Here is a 20,861-nt window from a genome sequence, read left to right as displayed (position 1 = left end):
TTGACATGGGAAAATCAAGAGATATCAACCAAAACACCAGGAAAAGAACTGTGGAGCTCCATAAGTGTGGCTCAAGTTTGAATACAATTTGGTGCCATTTGCAATTAAGAAACACAGATAGTTTCTCTCTTTACTCTTAAAGTTAACAAATATGTTTTTATATTTATCAATCTAAAAAAATAAACATTTAGTCTGATTTGATGTTACAATTAAAAAAGTGTTTTTATCTGAAGAGTAAATATCTGGTTTCAACTGTATATTTGATGATTGTCAGCACAAAGAGGGAGAGAGAGGAGAACGAGGACAGAACAGATGAACAAGAGCAGGTGAGACACACATGTTAGTCAAATGGTCGTTTGCCAAAAGTATCACCGTATCACAGGTCCTCATGTATCTCGTACCTAGTGTTTCTTTTTAGGTTTGTTATTTTTCAAATTCTGTATTTATTAAGTTCTGCAGGCTTGTTTGCACAACAAGGCTAAATAATTATATAAACTTTTCTCAATCTAAATAGTCTACTTTGGTAGAATTAAAAAATAAGTGTAGTGCAGGTCTATGATGATTTTTAGTGCTATCATCTAGTTCTGATTCTGGTTCTGTCTTGGTTAAGTCCTCAGTAGTCCTGATTTTGAACTGTTGTAGTCCTGTTTTAATTCTGGATCAGTTCTGGGTCTGGTTGAATTGGGGTTTAGTCCTCGTGTCTTGATACAGCCCTGACCTTGTTCTGCCTTGCTGCTTAATTAAAAAACTAGTTTAAGGTGTCCTGCACATGTGATATATATTTTTCCCTATATGAAGTCATTCTTTTTTGAACAGAGCCTATTAATCTTTCAGTCACCCCCCCCAAAAAAAAAAAAAAAAAAAAATCCCACATGCATACTACTCTTTGGGCTAAGCCCCGGGTGTTTCAAATGTCTGGCTCCGCCTCTGTGTGTGAGAATGTAAAAAGCCAAAATATTAAACAAGCTTTTATCGTCAAATTGCCTGTCTTGGACAAAAACGCTGTTCTTTCAATGAAACTGAGCGATACTCAAATGTTTTACTTTACTTCAAAATTAATTCTATATGATTGGGTTCATGTTTGTTTTGGCCTTTTTGCCAGTATCTATGATCTCTCTTTGCTTCTGTCTCTTTTCTCATTCCCCTCACATTCCAACCAGTCATGGCAGATTACTGCTGGTTCTTTCAGCCGGTCTCTTCCTGTTAAAAAGCAGTTCTTCCTCCCCACCATTCCCAAGTGCTTGATCATAGAGAATCGTCAGATTGTTGGCATTCTCTCTCTTCCTTACTTTACAATATTAAGAGCTTTAAGATGCCTGATGCTGTGAATTGGAGATATATAAATAAACGATTGTGCATAATAACAGCTACAGTTTAACCAAACACAACAGAAAAATATATATATTTAGTGAGCAGTGCATCAGTTTTCAAACTCCAACAATATAAAATATAAAGTTCTGATAAATATTCCTGTAATTCACTTCTTAAATAAGACTTGCATAGTATGTTATATTTTTAATTTACATGAATAAACCGAGGCTGCTCCTTTATTGATACTTGATACTAACGGACCCTGAGATGAGATTAGAATTCATTACATTTGAGCCAAAACACACCACCCACTACTCTGTAATACAGACTTATCCTCTATAAAGTGGACCTCAGCATGCCTAAAATCTCTATTAATATCTGCACAAAACTCTCAGAGTTGGCCAGTCGCTCCACAGGCGTTGTCCTTGTGTCAGGTTGTGAGGCTGTAAATGATGCTGTAAAGAGGAGAGGAGGAAGCCGCCGCGCTGCTTTTTATCAGGATGGTGCGACAAGGTAATTAGGGAAACATCAGAGACTCGGGTCAAGAGGTCACTTTAATCTGCAGCTTTCAGAGAAGAAGATGCCTCATTGCGTCTCCCTCTCCTGCTCTCGCACACTTTGTATTCTCCACCGCCGCAGCACTTCCCACAAAATCCCCTGTCACATTGATCTTGATTGATTTTTCACACTCTGCTTGTTACAGTTATGGATTTATTTTAAGCGTAACATTTGTTTTGAGATACGGTGCCAGACTTCAGCTATCACGCCACCGTTTCCTTGTATCTACAGCTATATTTGTATGTGCACTGTTGCAGCGAGGTAATGATTAAACCGGGATGCAAGAGAGCGGCCCAGGTGCTTGTTTATAGATTTTTGACCATCGCAAAATTGGTCAAATTCAATATGCTCACATTGTTTTCATACAGAACGCTGGAAAAAAGTTTAACACTCGTGATTTTTCTAACATAAATTAGCATTAGACAGCACAGAAATAAATGATTTTGCAAATAAACTATTACATTGTGTGGGAGGGCTTGTTATGATGATGCTGTGGGGGGTAAAGTAGGCTACTAACATTTATGTTTAATGGTGTGTAAACTTGATTTCCTCAACTCATCTTCTACCTTTGCCTTCCCCATTCTTTCTCTGCCTCCTGTAACTCATTTTTAAAACTATTTTCTTTATATTGCCCATCAACTGCAGCGCTTTCTCCCAAATGTTTTTTGTTCTTCTGATGTATCAACAGACTACCTAAACTACCTCCTCACCAACACCACCCACTATTTTCCAAATATGTCAGTTAGACTGATATTGTCCCACCATATTCACCACGCCATTTATTAATCATTGCTTGGTTGCTCTCATTAGATGTTTGCATAACTACCTTGGAGTGGGAAAAACCAGACATTTCAACCATCTGTCTGGTAGCCTCAGATATAAAAATATCACAAGACATTACTTTTACCCAAGTCACTACTTGAACAGTTTTCATTATTCTTATGAAAGCATTTGTATGGCTTATCCATTAATTTTAATAATCTGAGACGTTCATCTATTACTTACGTCTTTCACTAAAATAAAAGTTGTAGCTTCAGCAGGCTGTGTGCAAAAACAGGGCCATCCAATAGCAGACTGACAAAAAAAGTTTTAACCATAAATTTGTGTTTTCTGGAGCAGTGATCCAGACTTATTTTGAAGTAACATGTATGCTGAAATTCATGGATTTGAATATATTTCCAATCTATGCTTCCGCTTGGTTGTCAAGTGTGTGTGTCCTGTGTTTCCTTTATTCTTGTCGATCTGTCCCTCCGACAAAAACATTTATCCCTTATATTTGGCAAACTATTTGAATTTTTATTCTTGTAATCTTAGCTAATTGTTTGAGCTGTTTAGCTGTTACATTTAAATATTTAACGTTTTTAGCAATTATTTTTATTATAATCACTCAGTTTAATACACAGTAATACGCATATATTATTCTTAGCTATTTCAACAGTTTATCTAACTTACTAAATCTGTTACTTTTAGCTAACTTACTCTTACTTATAGCTAATATTACTAAATTGATTTATTTGTTATTTAACGCTAACTCACTAAATGCGTTACTTTTAGAGAGCTTACTAACTCTTGAAACTTTGAGCTAATTTTGTTAGTTGTAGCTATTTCACTAAAATGGTTTATTTGTTACTTTTAGCTAACATACTAAATTCATTTTTTTTTTAGCAAACTTACTGAAATTTTTACTTTTAGTAAATATTAACATATTTATTCATTCAATATTTAATATGTTTTGCTAACTGCTGAAAAATGGTTGATTTATTAACTTCACACATTTAAAAGTGTCTACACATTTCTAAATATTTTAAACTATATCTTAAAATTTTGTGATAGCTTTTGGTTACAATTTGGTTTATTCTTCACTCTTAGCTAACTTGAATGCTTGAATTACTTTTACCTTAGCGAAAACTAGTTGTAAATGTTTCTAAAAAGATAGCTAAAGATTAATAACAGTTTAAGGAATAGATAATTCTCCCAGTGGTTAGTAAATGATGTCAATAATTTCTTTGCTATTAGCGAGGCAAAATGAATCAGAAAATCTCCCATAACTAAATAATTTGGGGATTGTTTCTTCACGTGGAGGTGAAGGCATGAAAATGGAATATCTTATGAAAGTGAAATACCAATTCAAGACCTGAATGCTCAGAATAACTTCTTATATCACCTGCACTGCCGTTCCAGCTAAGATCTAACAACATGCATCCCTGCTCTGTTTCATTATTGATAGGCAATATTGACCTGTTTGTCTCTCTTAACTGATGAGAATGATTTACCTTCCTGTTTGTCCTCGCTGAGCTGTGAGAAGAATCTAGATACAGACCCAATAAAAGCATACAGGTTTATTCTCAGTAACTCCCAGCATCGAGGACAAACTTTCACCATTGATGCAGCAGGTATGTATACAAAAACACATAAAGACAAATTTATTAGACTACCACTGAAAGGTTTATACCACAGCTGTCCTAAATTAACAGTATTGGTAATTGCCAAAATAATGTTTAGTGTTGCTGTAATGATTAATTCACCAGTAGGAACAAACTCTTTTATCAAAATAAAGTTTTTAATGATAGAATATAATTGTTTTTGTCCATGAATTTTAAAATTTACTTGTTTACTAAAAAGCTGAAAAAGGCACATTATTACCTTTTGATTAAGATGTCAAATTACAGTTATTTATTTGGCTCCCTGAACAGAAAAAAATAGTTTTAACAGTTGAATACACTTGATTAATTTTTGACTTCTCAGAGAAGTCCAGCGTCAGCTCAAATTTGGATATAAAAACGTGATATCTTTAAAATATTTGTGTTTTGCTTTAGTTTGTTAGTTTGTTTTATGACAGGCGGTCACATAAATTTCTTAAGCACTGAATTCCATTAAACTAACAGCTTGTTGGGGTCCTTTGGTGGCTCTGTGAGTCTGAGACGTCATAATACAGGGTCAGTGAGGTCAGTTTATATTTTATCATAAGTCATCTGGTATCAGTTTTAGTATGTACATGAACTGGGAAATTATGAATGATAAAGTTTCCAAAATGAACATTTATCTTTACCTTTTTACATTTCAGCATTTATCATATTGTGACCCTCTATTTTTTATAAATGTCCCTTTGAATGGGCTTAAACCCCAGTTTCAGAATCAGTACCTAATTGAACAACTCTTAATACCAAAGAGTATGTTTTATTTGTGCAACCCGACATATTTTTTTTGGATCTCTTCATTAAAAGATTGTTATTTTGTGGCCTAAATCAAATTTGCATCGTTAGTGCTCAAATTTAGCCTTGGGATGGACACAACTATTTCATCCCAGAGCAGAAAAGAACAGCATTCGTGAACCTTTCATTAAAAAAGTAACCGTTTGAGTGCAACTCGCGGTAGTTGAGGTTTATTTTTAACTTTGGTTTGCCATTTTGTTTTTACCTTAGGGGCTGGTTTGTTTATATTGAATTTGAAAAAAACATATTTTAATATATCTTTGAGCCTTGCACTGTGAACTCCAGTGGATTCTGAATGCAGGGCTTTTAGTTGTAATAGTAGAGTATCCTCTGCTGGAAATACTATATAACAGGAAGCAGTTTGTTGGTCCCTACTGATCTGAATACCATGCCCCATGCTGACAAGCTGTACATAATTAGTTCTGCCTAACGGACAAGCCCTTGTAAAATCCATTCACCAGAGCGCTGTGATATAATGGACCAAATGTTTTAAGATCCTGTCTTGATGCGCTTGCAGAGCCCATGCTATATCTGTAAGAGGACAGATGGCCATCCCTGTTGGTGTGATTCTCCACAGCTTCTCCAAACTAATACACCCGGCATATGGACATGCAGCACAGGGTGGGGGACTGGCACCGGGCCCTTGGGACAGCACGCTGACAGGACAGGGGACAGTTTCTAAAATGCTGGTTCCCAGCCACACTCAAGACCCAAAGCCCTTAGCAGGCATATTTCACTTACATAAATGTTCCTGCGTCTCAGGGAAACGAACCCGCAGGTGCTCGCTGGCGGGCTTCATCCAGCACCAGAGATTAGGTCACGGCTTTCATGAAGCAGGGGGCAGTGGTGCTGGTGACAGTCTGGCATGGGCCATTAAGATGAGGGCAGAAGAGCAGTTTATCCTCATTTAGGATAACCTTGGTTGAAAGGTATCAGGATAATTTCCTTGTGTGTTATCTCTATTCTCCTATCAGAGTGTTCTTGAGCTCTCCTTCTGCTCTCGCCACACTACCCCCCTCCCCCCAACCCACCCAACCACCCACCCACCACCACATTTCTGGACCGATCCCAGCTAAAGGGATTAATGGCCTTCTGAAGGAATATCACAGGATATAACAAAACCTACTACCAGAATGAATTCATTTCACAGCTGCCACATCGATGCAGTCCACCTTCAGCTGGGAGGAAATCAATCTGTATGATGCCAGTCACAGGGAAAAGGCACCTCTGTGTAGAGATTCTTTGCTTGTCTCGAGGTATTTACACATGTCAGAGCAGGGATGAAATAGCAGTGAGTGGCGGAAAAAGAAATGGCAGCTGCACAGACTCTATACTGCCATCATGTGGCGCAAGGTGGCACATTGAAAGTCTCAACTGCAAGCTGGCTCCACAGTTTAAATCAGCTTTAAAGGAAAAATTCACATTACCATTACGAAGGTGCAAACGTGTTGTTTCCACCACCGGGTTGCTTTACACAGTGACAGCATAAATAAACTAAGAAGAAGCTAAAATGAACGCGTTCTGTACCCAGTAAAAATGTTTACTTTGTCACAATCTTTAAATCTATCAGCTGATGAAGGCTGCGAGGGTCTGGGCTTTCCTCAACTATAGAGTGGAGCCTCCTTTCATAAAAGAGCCATTTGAGGTCATTCAGCCATCTGACCAGGTTGGCTCCTGAGCAGCATCAGAACAGAGAGATTACATCTCTTGGCTGGCTAAGGAACTCCTCAGTGTCTCCCCAGAAGAGCTGAGGAGGTGGCTGGGGTGAGGGAGGTCTGGGCATCTTTGCTCAAACTGCTGCCAAGACCAGGATAACTGACAGAAAATGGATAGATGCAGCTGTCAGCAAGTCACCCTGGTATTTGTAGGAGTGATACCTGCAGGGCCGTGCCTAATGTGGAGCACAGAATTTAATCCACTGCCTTTTTTTACTACTAACATCCATCCTCCACTTTCTTCCACTTATACAATTCAGGACACCCTTGATAGGCAGGGCTAACACAGAAAGACAATCCCTCTGAGTTTGAACCCAAAACCTTCTTACTGTGAGGCAGTGGTCTTAAACCACTGTGCCGTCCTGTGGCAGAGCTAGAAAATTTTACATGGGTGGGCAAAGGAGGGGCAAGAGGTCTAGGTAGGGTAGCGCATACCCCTTCAGTGAAGTATGTGAAAATCCCCTATATGCAAATTAAGTCAACAAAATATCCACAAAACTGTTTATTGTATCTTTTCTTCAAAGAAAACAGACAATTTTTTAGGTTTAGACAACTGGTATTTTAAAGCATTTTAAGGACATAAAAGTTGGGGTGCAGCTGGGGGGGAAGAGAGGCTCTACAGCAGTTGCCCCTTGCCCCCCCCGTGTAGATCCGCCCCTGGTGTATTGAATATTATCTTGAAGTCTGGGTTGCATGTGATTCACGCTGATCCTACTTAAAGTGCTTTCACATAGGGTCTGATGAGATGTTTCTCACTGTAACAATATCGCCTGGTCAGCAATGTTCCGGGGAAAATATACCTCGGGATGTTAATCACAAGTGAACAATGGCTGCAGATTGATTTACTTGAACAAAGCTCTGATGAGTCAGTGAAATCCACCCGACTATCAGCTGAGCACCGCTACAACGGGAAGGTACAACTCACGGAAATCTGACCTTTTGCACGTAGTTAACAAGCTCAGTGTTGCTAACCTGCTTCAGCTTGATTGACGGCCTTGAAACAGGATCCGAAACATTTCTTCAATTTACACGTGGACCCTAACAAATGCCTGTTGTCCGTAATTCTATTAATGATTATTCATCAGCCGACTCCCTTATCACCCACCAGGTCACTGGCAACCCACGATAACGGTTGAGTTTTATTTTGCAATGTTCAGAAACTATGAGATAAACATTCAAAACAAGCTTTTTCTTTAGCGTTAGTTTTTCTGTTTAATGCTTTTCCATTTGGTTGCTACATTCAAAACAAAATTTAACCCTAATTGTAGAAGGGCTGCCAAGAACTTAGTTTAAACATCATGCATTTATTAAACTTTAAAAATGCGCATTTTGACAGGGGATTCCTTTGAACTTACAAAATAACTGGAGAAAAATATTTTAAATAAGATTTTTTAGTTGTATGAAGTTGTCCGATAGGTTGGCTCAGAATAGCCGCTGTTTTTGACTGAAAAGTTCATTTCACAAGGTACAGTCCTTATCAACTAACACTTTGGTCACATCCCACCCAAAGTGGATCACCTGAGACTCTGATATCTACAGACAGGCAGATGAAGGCAACCATTAATAATCCTCCTACAGAATTATCTACGGAAACCTTTTACGTCTCATAAATACCTTTAGTTTCCCCCTCCAGTATGAACCAGTGGACCGAGTGCTTCGTTGTCACAAGAACAGGAAATCTTTCCTAACAATCTTTGATTTTAACAGTTAATTGGCCTTTTAAAATGGTCATTTGATCTTACTTATTTTAAAATGCTATAACAAACGGAACCACAAATACGCAATAAAAAAATAAATAAAAAAAATTGAATGTTAAATATACCTTTACAAAGCAGTGAGTGTCTTAGGTGTTTTTTTACAACACCACTGTAAAACAGGTGTGTTGATTATTGGCAAGATGAAACCATCTTTTGTTTTTATTTATTTTGACTGTCTTGTTTTAATAACTGCAGAAATATATTGGCTTTGGGTGCGTGACATTACATTAGTGATTCAGATCACACTAGTACCAGTTTAGGAATGAATTTAGATAGGGTTCCTATTTTGAAAATTGACCACTCCATTTCTATCTTTGACTTCCTGCTGCCCTCATTTGCTACATGTTACAGTCCGTGGGGCGTCTGGTGGAATTGCAAGCATCACGTTGGCTGGCTTTATCAGAGCTAACATGGCCAGTGTGGACCCAGTCCTTCAAACAATGACTCAAAGAAAAACAGCTTCCAATTTGAGATTTTTATTATTTGGAAAAATTAAGTCTCAAAAATTCAACTTACATTTGAATAACAACTGCACGCAAATTCATACTGAGGTGTAATATATGGCATAATAATGCTTAACATCTGTCATAATGTTTTGCTTACGACGAGAACTCCAAAGCAGCAGCGAGGAATCCGTAATCATTAAAGTCGACAGGTTCAAGTAAGACATGTAATTACAGCTCGTTAGTCCTTTAAGTTAAAAGCAATTCAAAAGAGGGGAAAATAAAAAAAAGTTTAAAGAGAGGCTGAGCAATTATTTATCAACAGGAAACGTTCCATATCGAGCAAAGCGATATCAAAACTACAACAAACCGGCTGTGCATCGTTAAACTTAAATAGATACGGAAAATATTTAACAAGCACATTTTACAAAGCATTTTAACACTGATGAAAAAAAGAAGCTGATGGCAAACAAAAAAGAAAAAAAAAAACTGCACCAAAGAATCACAAGTTTTAAAATATTTAAGAAAAAGAAAAGGATGGCAACAAAAAGCACATTCTCACAATTAACACTATAAAAACCAAACTGGATTTTCAATAAACAGATTTGGCCAAATTCACTCGATTACTTCAAATTAAAAAAAAAAAAGCACGTATTCAAGTTGTGTGTTTTTGAGATTTCTTCCAGTTATACAGAAGGTAACAAGATGTACCTTAATCCACTTGTCTACAACCAGAATCTACGCTAAGCGACGTCACTGTGCGACACTGAAGAAAATGTTAAATATAGGAAGAGGTGAGGATAATTCAGGCTTTCAGAGACTCTGAAACTGCAGGCAAACCTCATAGCAAGAGGTGGGAAACTACACAGCAAACCCATCAAGTACACTTTCTGTGAACTACAGTATGCAAAGACTATGTACAACATCGAGGCTGCAGCCCGTCGGCATTTAAAAGTTAGTTGGCTCAGTTACAGTTCATAAATATTTGAACTTCAAAGACTAGCAACTACATTTCCTAAAATAAACTACCTAATCCAAATTCCTGTTTTTTTTGTGGAAAGAAAAAAAAATTACATACATTTTTAACCCTTTCAAAAACTACTTTACACCACATGTCCAGTGTGTACCTTCTCACCCACCTTGCTGACTTTCTCATCATGCTGGGACATGTTTGGATACACATCACATTACCAGGAGTATATTTGTCGTTAAGAGGTGGCACTACATTAGAGGAAAAGTCAAGGTGCATACAAGTTTATCTGTTGGACACCGCACAGTCGTTGGGTTGGATTGTGGAACAAGATCAACAAAGAGGCTGTTGGTCTGTGCACGCCTGAGAGGATGCATGCAGAGAAATCTTGGTGCAATCGAGAAATCTGATACTCAAATCAAGGCTGGGTTGTGATACCGACAAGTACCACTTCTCATCCTTTCACACATAAGTATCCAGGTCTTCCAGCTTGCATTTCTGGAGTTTGTTGGAGTTTCTCAGTCTCTGGTGTATGTGTGTGCGTTTTGCTTTTCTCAGTGTTTTTTTCAGGTGCTGCGTGCGCTTGTCCATTTGGTGTTGTGATGGTTGTGGCTCTGTATTTATATGCCCGAGTGTCTGCCTCTAGATGTGCGTTATTCTGTGTGTACCAGTGTATCTGAAACTGCACCTACTGCGCCGTGATGTGAGACAGACTATAGGAAAGCACTTGGGTTTGCTCGTGGATCCTTCTGGTTTCTGTAGCGCACAGCAAGCCACACTCCCAGGATCTGTTAACAGAGGATTTACATGTAAGAGAACAGCATTAAAAAGGCCCTTAGAAGTTATTTTTCTCACCAAAGCTAGACCACAACTCACCACAAATGTGCTCATCATGTAACACAAAAAGGAAGGACAACAGTGAAGTGAAAATACTGGACAAACTTGAACAAACTGATAGCGTCATTTGCAACCAGTCTGTGCAGGAGGGAGCAAATGTGTAGCAATCACGAGTCATTTTTATTTAAAAGAAAAAAAAAAAAAAAAAAAAGTGAAGCTGTCTGTGAAACAGTCACAGCTTTTAATCTGTTAGTAGGGCAGCTGTGGCTCAGGTGGTAGAGCAAATAATCAGGAGGTCAGCGGTTCGATCCCCACCCCCCCGAGTCCATCCTTGGGCAGGACACTGACACCTGAATTTCCCCTCATTCATTTACAGAGTACTTAGGCATGCAGGGTGTATGAATGTGTGCTTAGCACCGGCAAATTCTTCCCTTTAGTGTTACTGATACTTTGTGGGTTTTTATTAATGTGTGCCTCTGATCACAGATAGCCAGTAAGGATGCCAAGTATGGAGCAGCCACAGCAGGAGAAAGACAGGTTAGAGAAGATTCATGGATGTAGTGAAGGAGGACACGCACAAGATCGATGAAGAAGATGTGAGGAATAAGGCGAGACGAAGGCAGAAAAAAGTTGAAGTCTGACTCATTATGGTTTAGGCATTAAAATGACTTAAGGTTACACAATAAAACTACTCAGTTAACTTTCAAACACAGTGGTTGCTACTTTGTCCAAGGCTGTATTTATTGGTTTGCCACAATGACACGTCTCCCTGAAGAGTCTCATGAACATTCATGCTGCTCACTCTAATTACACTTATTACCACACATTACTTAAAAACAGTCATGAAACACGACTATTTCATGGTTTGGCATGAGAGCCATCTGGTAAACCTTCAGCACAGTCCAATAGAGTGGAGACTGCATAAAATGAATTTCAAAGACTGCATATTTAGATTTGGTCAGGACATTGGTAACAACTCCAACACTGTATAAATCATCTTTATTCCAACAGAGCCCAAAAATGTTCCGTTTTCCTTAGAACACCAACGAAATGAGAAAATAACAGTTCTGAAAGTAGGTCTTTAGAGCAGAATATCAGAATTTTACAATATGAAAATATATATGTGTTATATTATATGTGTGTGTCATCATGAAACAGCACATGGAATATGTGCTTAGACTGTTCATTAGTGAAAAAATGAATTACACAGAAAAAAAGCACATTCACCCACTACTTTTAGATACACCTGTTCATTAACCCAATCATCTAATCAGCCAATCACATGACAGTAAGTCAATACATTTAGACACATAGGTGTTGTCAAGCCAACCTGATGAAGTCCATTTAAAGGATCAGATACAAACCTCAGTGAAGCTGAAAAAGAGCCCGACGCCTCCGAGGATCTTCAGAGCCTCTGTGGCATGATCCAGCATCTTCGTTCCACAGGGCACACATCTACCTTCCGTTGTGCATGGCTAGAGTGAAAGAGAAAGGCGTTCTGTCTTTTTGCACTATGACTCAACGGGTTGTCAGCTAAGCCAGTATTAGCTACCAAAATCTATTCTGAGAATAACAGTAAGTGCCCTACTTTTTCCTAAAGGAAATGCTTATGTGATTTTTGCTTGAGGCTCATTGTGTAACTGGAAATACAGAAAAAAAATCATTGATAGAGTGGGTAAAAAACAGAAATAAAATGGGGTTTATTTAGGCAACAACTGAAGTATTCACCTAAACCTTTCTAGTGGGTTTTTCCATGACTGTGTTTTTCTTTAGTTAATGAAAAAAATGTGATATTTGAGGCTTACAGCACGACAGCTCCCCAAGTCCTGGTTAAACTGCTGCAGTTTGCCAGTGGTGTTGAAGAGCCCACAGCAGTTGAGTTGGGTCTCCAAGTCTTCCTTGGTCTTATTTTCCATGATTCCCCACGTAGAGTTCAGAAGTGTCTCCTGGAAAATGTAAACATGACAAATAAAAGCCAAAGGCATTAAATAATATACATTTCATATGAATTCAGAAATGCAGATTTTGAAATAGACATTATGTTGGCTCACCTGCTGCCCACGGTTCATTGCCAAGCAGGAACATGAAATTCCAAATTGGAAGAGGAAGACAATGAAGAGAATGACCATGTACTGAGAAGCAGGGGTCAAAGAAACAACGGCAGCAACTCCACATTTCAAACAACAAAGAATAATCATCTGTGAACTGGGAGGGATTTCGGCCCTGATTTCTTAAACTGTATGTAAAAGATGGATGTAGCCACTGTGACGTCATCCAGCGGTTTTTAAGATCCTGTTTTTGAAGCGGAGTATTTTTCCCATCTGCATCCTAGCTATGCGAAACCGGATCAGAGCATAGGATGGACATGACTGAGAAACATGGGTACACTGCATGCTCTTATGGCAGTGATTTGTTAATTACACTGTAGCTCTGTTCCAACTTCAGAAATTGTACTTCATGTTGAATCAAACAAGACTTGGAACTGAAGCTCAAAGCCGAGCCCGAAAAAAAGCTGATCAGATTAAAAAGATCAGGGAAGTGTAGGGCCGTTTTCCCATCGAGTTTTATAAAACCATGCTGCCCATTAAGGCACTTCAGCACTGGCTTTACATTCCAGGCTTAGTTCTCCAAACTATCTTGCTGCCCAGATATGAGCTTGTCCACTGTTGGGAAGTTTGAAAGGAAGCTCCTCGACACACAGGTGAGGTAAAGATAAACTGTTACTAACAGGTTGTTTTACCTGAAGGCAGAAGAATTTGGACCAATAATTTGGGGGCTGTAATTCAAAATGATGTTTCTTTATGCACAATCACTCCAGATCTGACACAACGAATAGTGGCATTAATGTGCCACTCCAGGCTTAAAAAGACTGCCTTTATAACCCAGTAGCAAATATTTAGTTTTGTTTAACAGAGTCTAAGAGACGATCATTTGCCACTTTCCGTGTGTAGTTTTGTTTTTTAAAATTCTGCTGCTTCTGCTTTATTAATGCCAATACCAACAATTTCTTTTATTCTCTCAACTTCAGGCAGAAGAATGAGTCACAGTAAACCTACATAAAGGCCCACTTATGCAGGAATAATAATTCTGTTGTACACTGTGATGCTGCCAGAAACTTAAACTAACAAACATTTTTGGTGATACAACCCAGCACCTACATAAACTACATCCTGTGTTAGGTCTGACGGGCACCGCAAACCTTGAGACAGTTCAAAAGTATGGAAGAAGACTGGATGGGACTTAGGAAGGACAAACATTTAAACCAAAAGATAAGTAATTTTTCCCAAATAACCCAGATCTACTGCGAACTTGTGCATCAACAAAGCTATAAAGGATACAAAGAAAAGCATGACTTGGTGGTGGTGCATGGCTCCGATCAGTCCTACAACAGCGATGAGCAGCAGGAAGACGCCCACTGCAATGACCCCTCCGATAATGTGGATGCTGGACACCAGGCCGTAGCCCTTCCCCCATGCCGCGACTCCGATCAGCAGCAGCCCAACCAGCTGAAGGGAGCAAAGGGAAAGAGGTTAACCACGGTCAGCTGAGGCAGAGTGCATCAGATGGATCACAGCTTATCACGAGGTAACAGCACTGTGGTTTGATTACTACAAACACAGCTCAGTCTGTAGAGAAGAGTTCAGCTTTGGAGTTCAAGTGTGAGAAAGAGGCCGACTAAAAAACAAGTTTAGTGTTAAATACCTCACACAGCTTGAGGACATGAAGCTGCTGGTCCAGGACAGTGTTTTATGTATTTAAAAATGTATTTTTAAATCATCTGTAACCAATTCCAAACACAGTTATATTTTAGAGCATTTTTTATTATTCTTTCACTTCAAAATTGCTGAAATGAAAAACAAAACCATCTATTTAAATTGAGCACAAGCTGGTCTGGTAAACAAATGTCTTCAAGGTTGAGCTGATATGTTTGCCGACTCTGACCCTATTGACTGATCTCTGCTTGGTCACATCAATTTTGTGACGGCGCATGAACTGCATGTCAAAGAGTTGAAAGACACGAAATCACTACATGACAAAAATCTGACTTCTGTATTTGTGGAACAAACAGGGAAATTAAAACATCAAAAACTGAAGTCAACACTTCAACCTGCTCTTTCAGTTCAAAATACAAAAATATTGACTTACAATCATATGAGCTTTACGAAACTAGCAAAAACTCACCACTAAAATGTTGCATGAGTGATATTTTGGCAAAGAATAAACTACAAATTAAATATAAAAAAATAGGGATGCTCAGATCTGATATTTGGATGGGAGGCACGTCCAACGCGAACTCAAAAAGCTGGACTGAACGTCCGTGTTGATCCATTTAGCCACACAACAGTGGGAAATACAAGTAGAGCTAATATAACATGAAGGAAGATAACTGCAGTCTGCAGGCATTTCACATTGTGACACAAACTGATATTCTTCACATGTTGCAAAACTTTATATAACTGAAAACTGTGGTCAAAGGTCGATGCTTTGGCCTTCCCCTCTCACGTTTACTTTTGCTCGTTACATAATGTCTTTCTGGTTTAATGCAAGTTAGCAACACTTGCTGGAAAGCTTTTATTGCACTTACAGTAACAAAACATTGTTGTCAACTCAATATTTCACTGCTGCCTCTATTCAGCTCTAGACATGAAGCGTGTACGTGTGTGTGAGTGAGGAGACTGTAAATAAATGCAGATAATGCCTGAATACACTTTTTTCTACTGTATTCTATAAATAATCAGTTGCTTAAAGTTGTTGAAGGCATCATTTATTCTTCATCTCGACATTTCCCCAGTTGGGAATGGGTCGTTGTCAGGTGACCGAGTATAACCATGATCAAGCTGCATATTTTTTCCCCTCTCCTTCTTGGGTTTCTTGAAAGGCGCTATACAAATCTATATTATTATTATTATAATAATAATCTAGTTAAAGCAATGAGTCACTGTTTAAATCTATAAATTAAACTTTTTTGTACTCCCCCCCCCAATTAATGTGTTAATGTTTACTTCCTCTCTCTACTTACATCCATTTCAGAAGTAAATCATAATCACAGATCCTTTTGAAATTCTACACCATAACCTGACATGCACCTCAATAGAAACCCAAGTTCAAGTCGATCGACGCAGCTTGGGACTATTTTGATTGATCTGTTCAGTTCCATCGAGTCCATCATCTATGCATTTCTGGCTTTTTTCCCCCCACAGGTATTGAATAATCATCGCCTCGATACAAGGATGTTAGCAAATTCCTGGATGGAGACTGCAGAATACATCGCAACATGGAAATGTACCAAGAATGAAGAAAAACGGACAACCGTATCATTTTGTTTCTACTGTGGCTGCCATCACATATAAAAACGTCATAAATGATACCAATGGCCACTTACATAGGTTATGATATAGGTTCTACAAAGATTCAGTGCAGACGTTTAAATAAGCATCGCAGGTATCAAAGTGTTCGTGTATTCAGCTCGCTGACGCCTGTTCCGATTCGATCCTGATTTAAAAACAAAAAAAATCTCAAACTCGTGACAGATGCGGTGACTCAGCCATCAACAGGACTGGCGGCATCACGTTCCTTTCTGACTGGGCAGGTCGTGTCACAAGTATTTCACTGGGCACTGAGTCGACAGGGACAGCGAGGTCTCTGTCCTGGTGTGTCAGTAACAGCTATGCAAACACCAGCTTTACTCCTGTTTTCACCAATGGCACACAGCACAGACGTTCGAGAGTTCAAAAGTTTATTTAGCCTTATTTTTCTTTTGCTTGCTTTCTTGACTAGTTTATTGTTAGCTTCATTTATTTTTACACCTGGTAACCTCTTTTTTTTTTCTCCATTTTTAAAGTAACCTCTGCTTGCTGTCATTGGGCAAGGGGGAGGGTACACCACAGGCAGACAAACACATTCACACTTACTACGTATCCTAACCTTAAAAACATGCCTTTGGACGATGGGAGGAGCCAGATTACCAGGCGCAAACCGACACAGCGAGAAGAAACTCCAAAACGACAGGTACCCGCTCGATTCAAACTAGGACCTTCTTACTCTGCAGCAACCATTTCAACCACTGAAACTACCTAAAAATACTTTGGGTTACTTTCACTCATCATATTTGGTCAGAGAGACTTAATAAAAGGCAGAAGCTACTTCAAAGAAGGACAGCATTACGAAGCAGAGCAGGGCTGCAGGTATAGATTATTTTAGTAATAAACTATTCTATCAACTACTCCTCCAAGTAATGGGATAACAAATATTTTGGCTTTACTGTAGATTTTCACTGTTTCACATCAAACAGGTGGCCAGATGAAGAACTCATGGCCACCTTTTCTCAGCAGTAGTTTTAATGGTGGTTAAAGGAAGAAGCTGAGTTCTCTGTCTTGGTAATGGCTCCACCTCTTTGCTGTGTGTAGACAGACTCTAGCATCACGTTAAACTATGACTTCATCGGCTTAATTGCTGCTGTTGTGTTATCAGCCCTTTTTGTTAAGAAAACTGAGGGCTGCTTGGGCTTAATGTTGTAATACAATATTATCATGTGTTCTCCTGAACCTGCCCACGCTCAGATGGTGAATTCTAAGAAATCGTGCATTAAACAAAGCATCGAAGCAAAAATTTGCATTTTATTTTTACTCATAGGGAGAGACCCTGCAGCAGGTCTCTCCTTATGAGGCAAAATTAGTCTACTGCAAATACATTTGCTGATCAACTTAATTTTCTTAAAATATTTGATCCATTTTCATTATTTCACTTTACCAATAAATAACAATTCAGTAAATTTATATTTGTTGATGCATATTTTGTCACATGAATTACAAAGTAGGAAATCCATTTAGGCTGAGCTTGATGTTTTCTTGTACATAAAGGATGATTTAAATTCGCCTCCTCACAGTGAGGAAGACAGATTATTAAATTTAACACTGGAATCAGTTCAGTACTCCATATTAGCAGACACCCAAAGCCGAGACATCAAACTGAAACTGCTGGATTGGTACATCCCTATTGATTACACAGAGTGTGACTGGAACAACAGAAACAACATCCTGCTGGCAATTCTAATGGCAAAAGAGCCAAACGGGACAGGCAAAAAAAAAAGAAAAAAAAAAAAAAAGAAACAACATCCTGCTTAAACCTACCGAGTTTTTGTACTGTTACAGTACTGTGCAAAAGTCTTGAACCAATTTTGCTAGTAAAATGGGATTTAGGTTCAGAGATTCATTGAAGCATGTGCAAACATACATTTAAAATGAAGCAATAAAACTAACAGTCTGTGCTCTGTCCATATTTGCTATGACCACCTTTATTCTTCAGCACAGATCTTAAGCAAGCTTAATGTAATTTGTTTAAGTAATCTTCAGGAAAGGTTCTCCAGGATTCTTAAAGGGCACTGAAAACTTTTGTTTGGATGTTGGCTGGCTTTCGTCATGTTCTGTGCCAAGATGATCCCACACTGCTTCAGTAATGTTTAGGTCTTGGCTCTGGCGAGACCAATCATTGGCAGCATGTCTGGGACCATTGTTATGATGAAGAAGTTTTTGCCAGACTCTTTCCAGACAGTACTGCATCGTGGATCAAACTTTGTACTTTTAAGAGTGTTGATGAGATCTCCTACACCACACCACTGACTGACATGCAGCTCTTAACCATGACAGACCCTCCATCGTGTTTTCCGCATGGTGTAGGAGCTCACAGTTGTACCCCTTGATGATATTCAGCAAACAGTAGATTTTTTTGTTTCTAAAGAAAATTGATTTTTAAATACTTATTATATGCTGCAGTGTCCTCCACTTGCCCACTTTCCTCAAGAATTTCCTTAAGGAGACACTGCACACCATACTGAGACATGCCAAGTTTTAGGCTCTCTGGGAATCACGTTATTTTTGTAAAAATACTAAAATGCTTTGTGCCTCTAACACCATGGAACATTTGGCATTTACTAGCAGAATGAGTGCTTAAAGAGGCACTTTTTTTTGTCTGTTATGTGTAGACGACATAGACTCTTCCTTTCAGGTTTATGCTTTAATAAATCATAGGTTTGTGTTAAGTGGCTAAACAGACACCACTGTATAGTAATCAGAAAGGGAATTAACATAGCGTATTATGCAAACAAAGCAAATTTCAGCCTGACAACGACCAGTCAAATCTTATCTTTCTTCACATTTATAGTCTTTGAATGTAAGAAATGTAGCATTTTCTCAGAAGTGGTGATCTGGACTTTGTCAATGAAGGAAGTATGCGTTTGCAGATTTTCTGATAAGAGTTTATGCTAGCTGAACTGAAGACAACATGTTGACCATCACCACTCACATGACTGACACAAAGGACAAAGGCAGACGCGCGAGCTGATTATATTCTCTTAGCACACACCCAGGTGACCGACAGCAGAGCTCATGAAACCATATCAAGCCGAAACGTATTAGTTTCACATTTTAGGTCAGCTGGCCTCGCAGGTAACGGGATCTTTCATACGCATAATGGCGATAGCTAACAAGCTAGCCGCTACTTCTACTCAGCTAACCTACGCTACATTACATTACCACTGTGCTATGGTAATATCAGAATATTTTACATACCAATAACCATCTGTAGAATGAACAAAGAGGCATGCCAAATAAAAAGTTAAAACAGGTCAGTACATTTCTTCGCCAGTGTTTCGCTTCTTCATTCACAAGCTAGTTAGCTACAAGCTAATGTAACCAGCAGAGACTTAGCATCCGTGTTACATACTCACCATGTAAACCACATTCAGGGAGCACAGGGCGTTTTTGGAACAGGTGAACCCGCCGCACACCATCTTCGAAACACTTCCTCCAGCTAAGCGAAAAAATACAAACAACCTGAACTAATATCCCTGCTAGCTCGCTCTGAGAAACAGCTGCGCTGATTACTGGAAGCAAACAGCACCGAGGGCGGATGACGATGGTGCATGACGTCAGGGCAACGACTCACGTCATCGTGTAAAGTTGAATAACCATTTTTTTTGCTTCCTCCTAAACGCCAAATACATGCATGGGGTTAACTGCTGACTCTAAACTGACCACAAGCGTGAGTGTGAATGGTTTCCTGACCAGGGTGACCACTGACCCGGTGATTCCCCCCACCCCACGAACTGAATAAGCAGATTGGACTTTATTTGTAATCCTGTCAGGGAATTTTTTTTTATAATAGTATGCTTCTGTTAAAGGTAAATAAATGAAAACATTTCACAGTATACTGAAGCTCTGACAAGAAAATACAAAAAAAAAAGAAAAAGAAAGAAAATGTCAACTTTTATGTACCATACTGATAGAAATGTAAATATACATCACCTGCAAAATGTTGCTGGTGATTCATTTTTTTCCCCTAGAATGCAGTTACAGTAACTCAGTGTTTTTCAGAGATCAATATCTCTGAAAAATACTTTGTCAGGAGTGTCAGGAAAAACATTTGTTACTGCATGTGTATATATATATATATATATATATATATATATATATATATATATATATATATATATATATATATATACATATATATATATATATATATATATATATATATATATATATATATATGTGTATATGTATATATGTGTATATATATATATGTATATATGTGTATATATATATATGTATATATGTGTATATATATATATGTATATATGTGTGTATATATATATATATGTATATATGTGTATATATATATATGTATATATGTGTATATATATATATGTATATATGTGTGTGTATATATATATATATATATATATATATATATATATATATATATATATATGTATATTTGCAGTAACAAATGTATTTGCAGTAACAAATGTTTTTCCTGACACTCCTGACAAAGTATTTTTCAGAGATATTGATCTCTGAAAAACACTGAGTTACTGTAACTGCATTCTAGGGAAAAAAAATGAATCACCAGCAACATTTTGCAGGTGATGTATATTTACATTTGTTACTGCATGTGTATATATATATATATATACAGTGGGGCAAAAAAGTATTTAGTCAGCCACCGATTGTGCAAGTTCCCCCACCTAAAATGATGACAGAGGTCAGTAATTTGCACCA

At 38.3% G+C, this 20,861-nt stretch overlaps 1 protein-coding gene across 1 annotated transcript; it reads right to left on the bottom strand.

Moving 5' to 3' along the window:
- Positions 1 to 9,008: 9,008 nt before the first annotated feature.
- On the bottom strand, positions 9,009 to 19,725 carry tspan31 (tetraspanin 31). The gene is made up of 6 exons (XM_085260835.1): positions 19,529 to 19,725; positions 14,142 to 14,309; positions 12,855 to 12,935; positions 12,609 to 12,749; positions 12,168 to 12,278; positions 9,009 to 10,754 (listed from the first exon to the last, which is right to left on the bottom strand). Exons 1-6 carry the CDS (start codon positions 19,589 to 19,591, stop codon positions 10,680 to 10,682), a joined length of 639 nt encoding a protein of 212 aa, XP_085116961.1. The 5' UTR covers positions 19,592 to 19,725; the 3' UTR covers positions 9,009 to 10,679.
- Between the last annotated feature and the right edge of the window lie 1,136 nt (positions 19,726 to 20,861).

Source organism: Mchenga conophoros, linkage group LG20 (genome assembly GCF_057382185.1).
Source record: "Mchenga conophoros isolate Kocher_MC1m ecotype Shallow Benthic linkage group LG20, M_conophoros_male_GT1.1, whole genome shotgun sequence".
NCBI lineage: Eukaryota > Metazoa > Chordata > Actinopteri > Cichliformes > Cichlidae > Mchenga > Mchenga conophoros.
This window is presented reverse-complemented; position numbering and strand designations above follow the sequence as displayed.

What these genes read in the sequence shown, in the direction of transcription:
- tspan31 (XM_085260835.1), bottom strand. Translation starts at nt 19,591, where the DNA reads ATGGTGTGCGGCGGGTTCACCTGTTCCAAAAACGCCCTGTGCTCCCTG. An exon ending in CCCTGAATGTGGTTTACATG is followed by an intron (nt 14,310 to 19,528) that starts GTGAGTATGTAA and finishes TGCTCCCTTCAG; the next exon opens with CTGGTTGGGCTGCTGCTGAT. An exon ending in CAATGAACCGTGGGCAGCAG is followed by an intron (nt 12,750 to 12,854) that starts GTGAGCCAACAT and finishes TACATTTTCCAG; the next exon opens with GAGACACTTCTGAACTCTAC.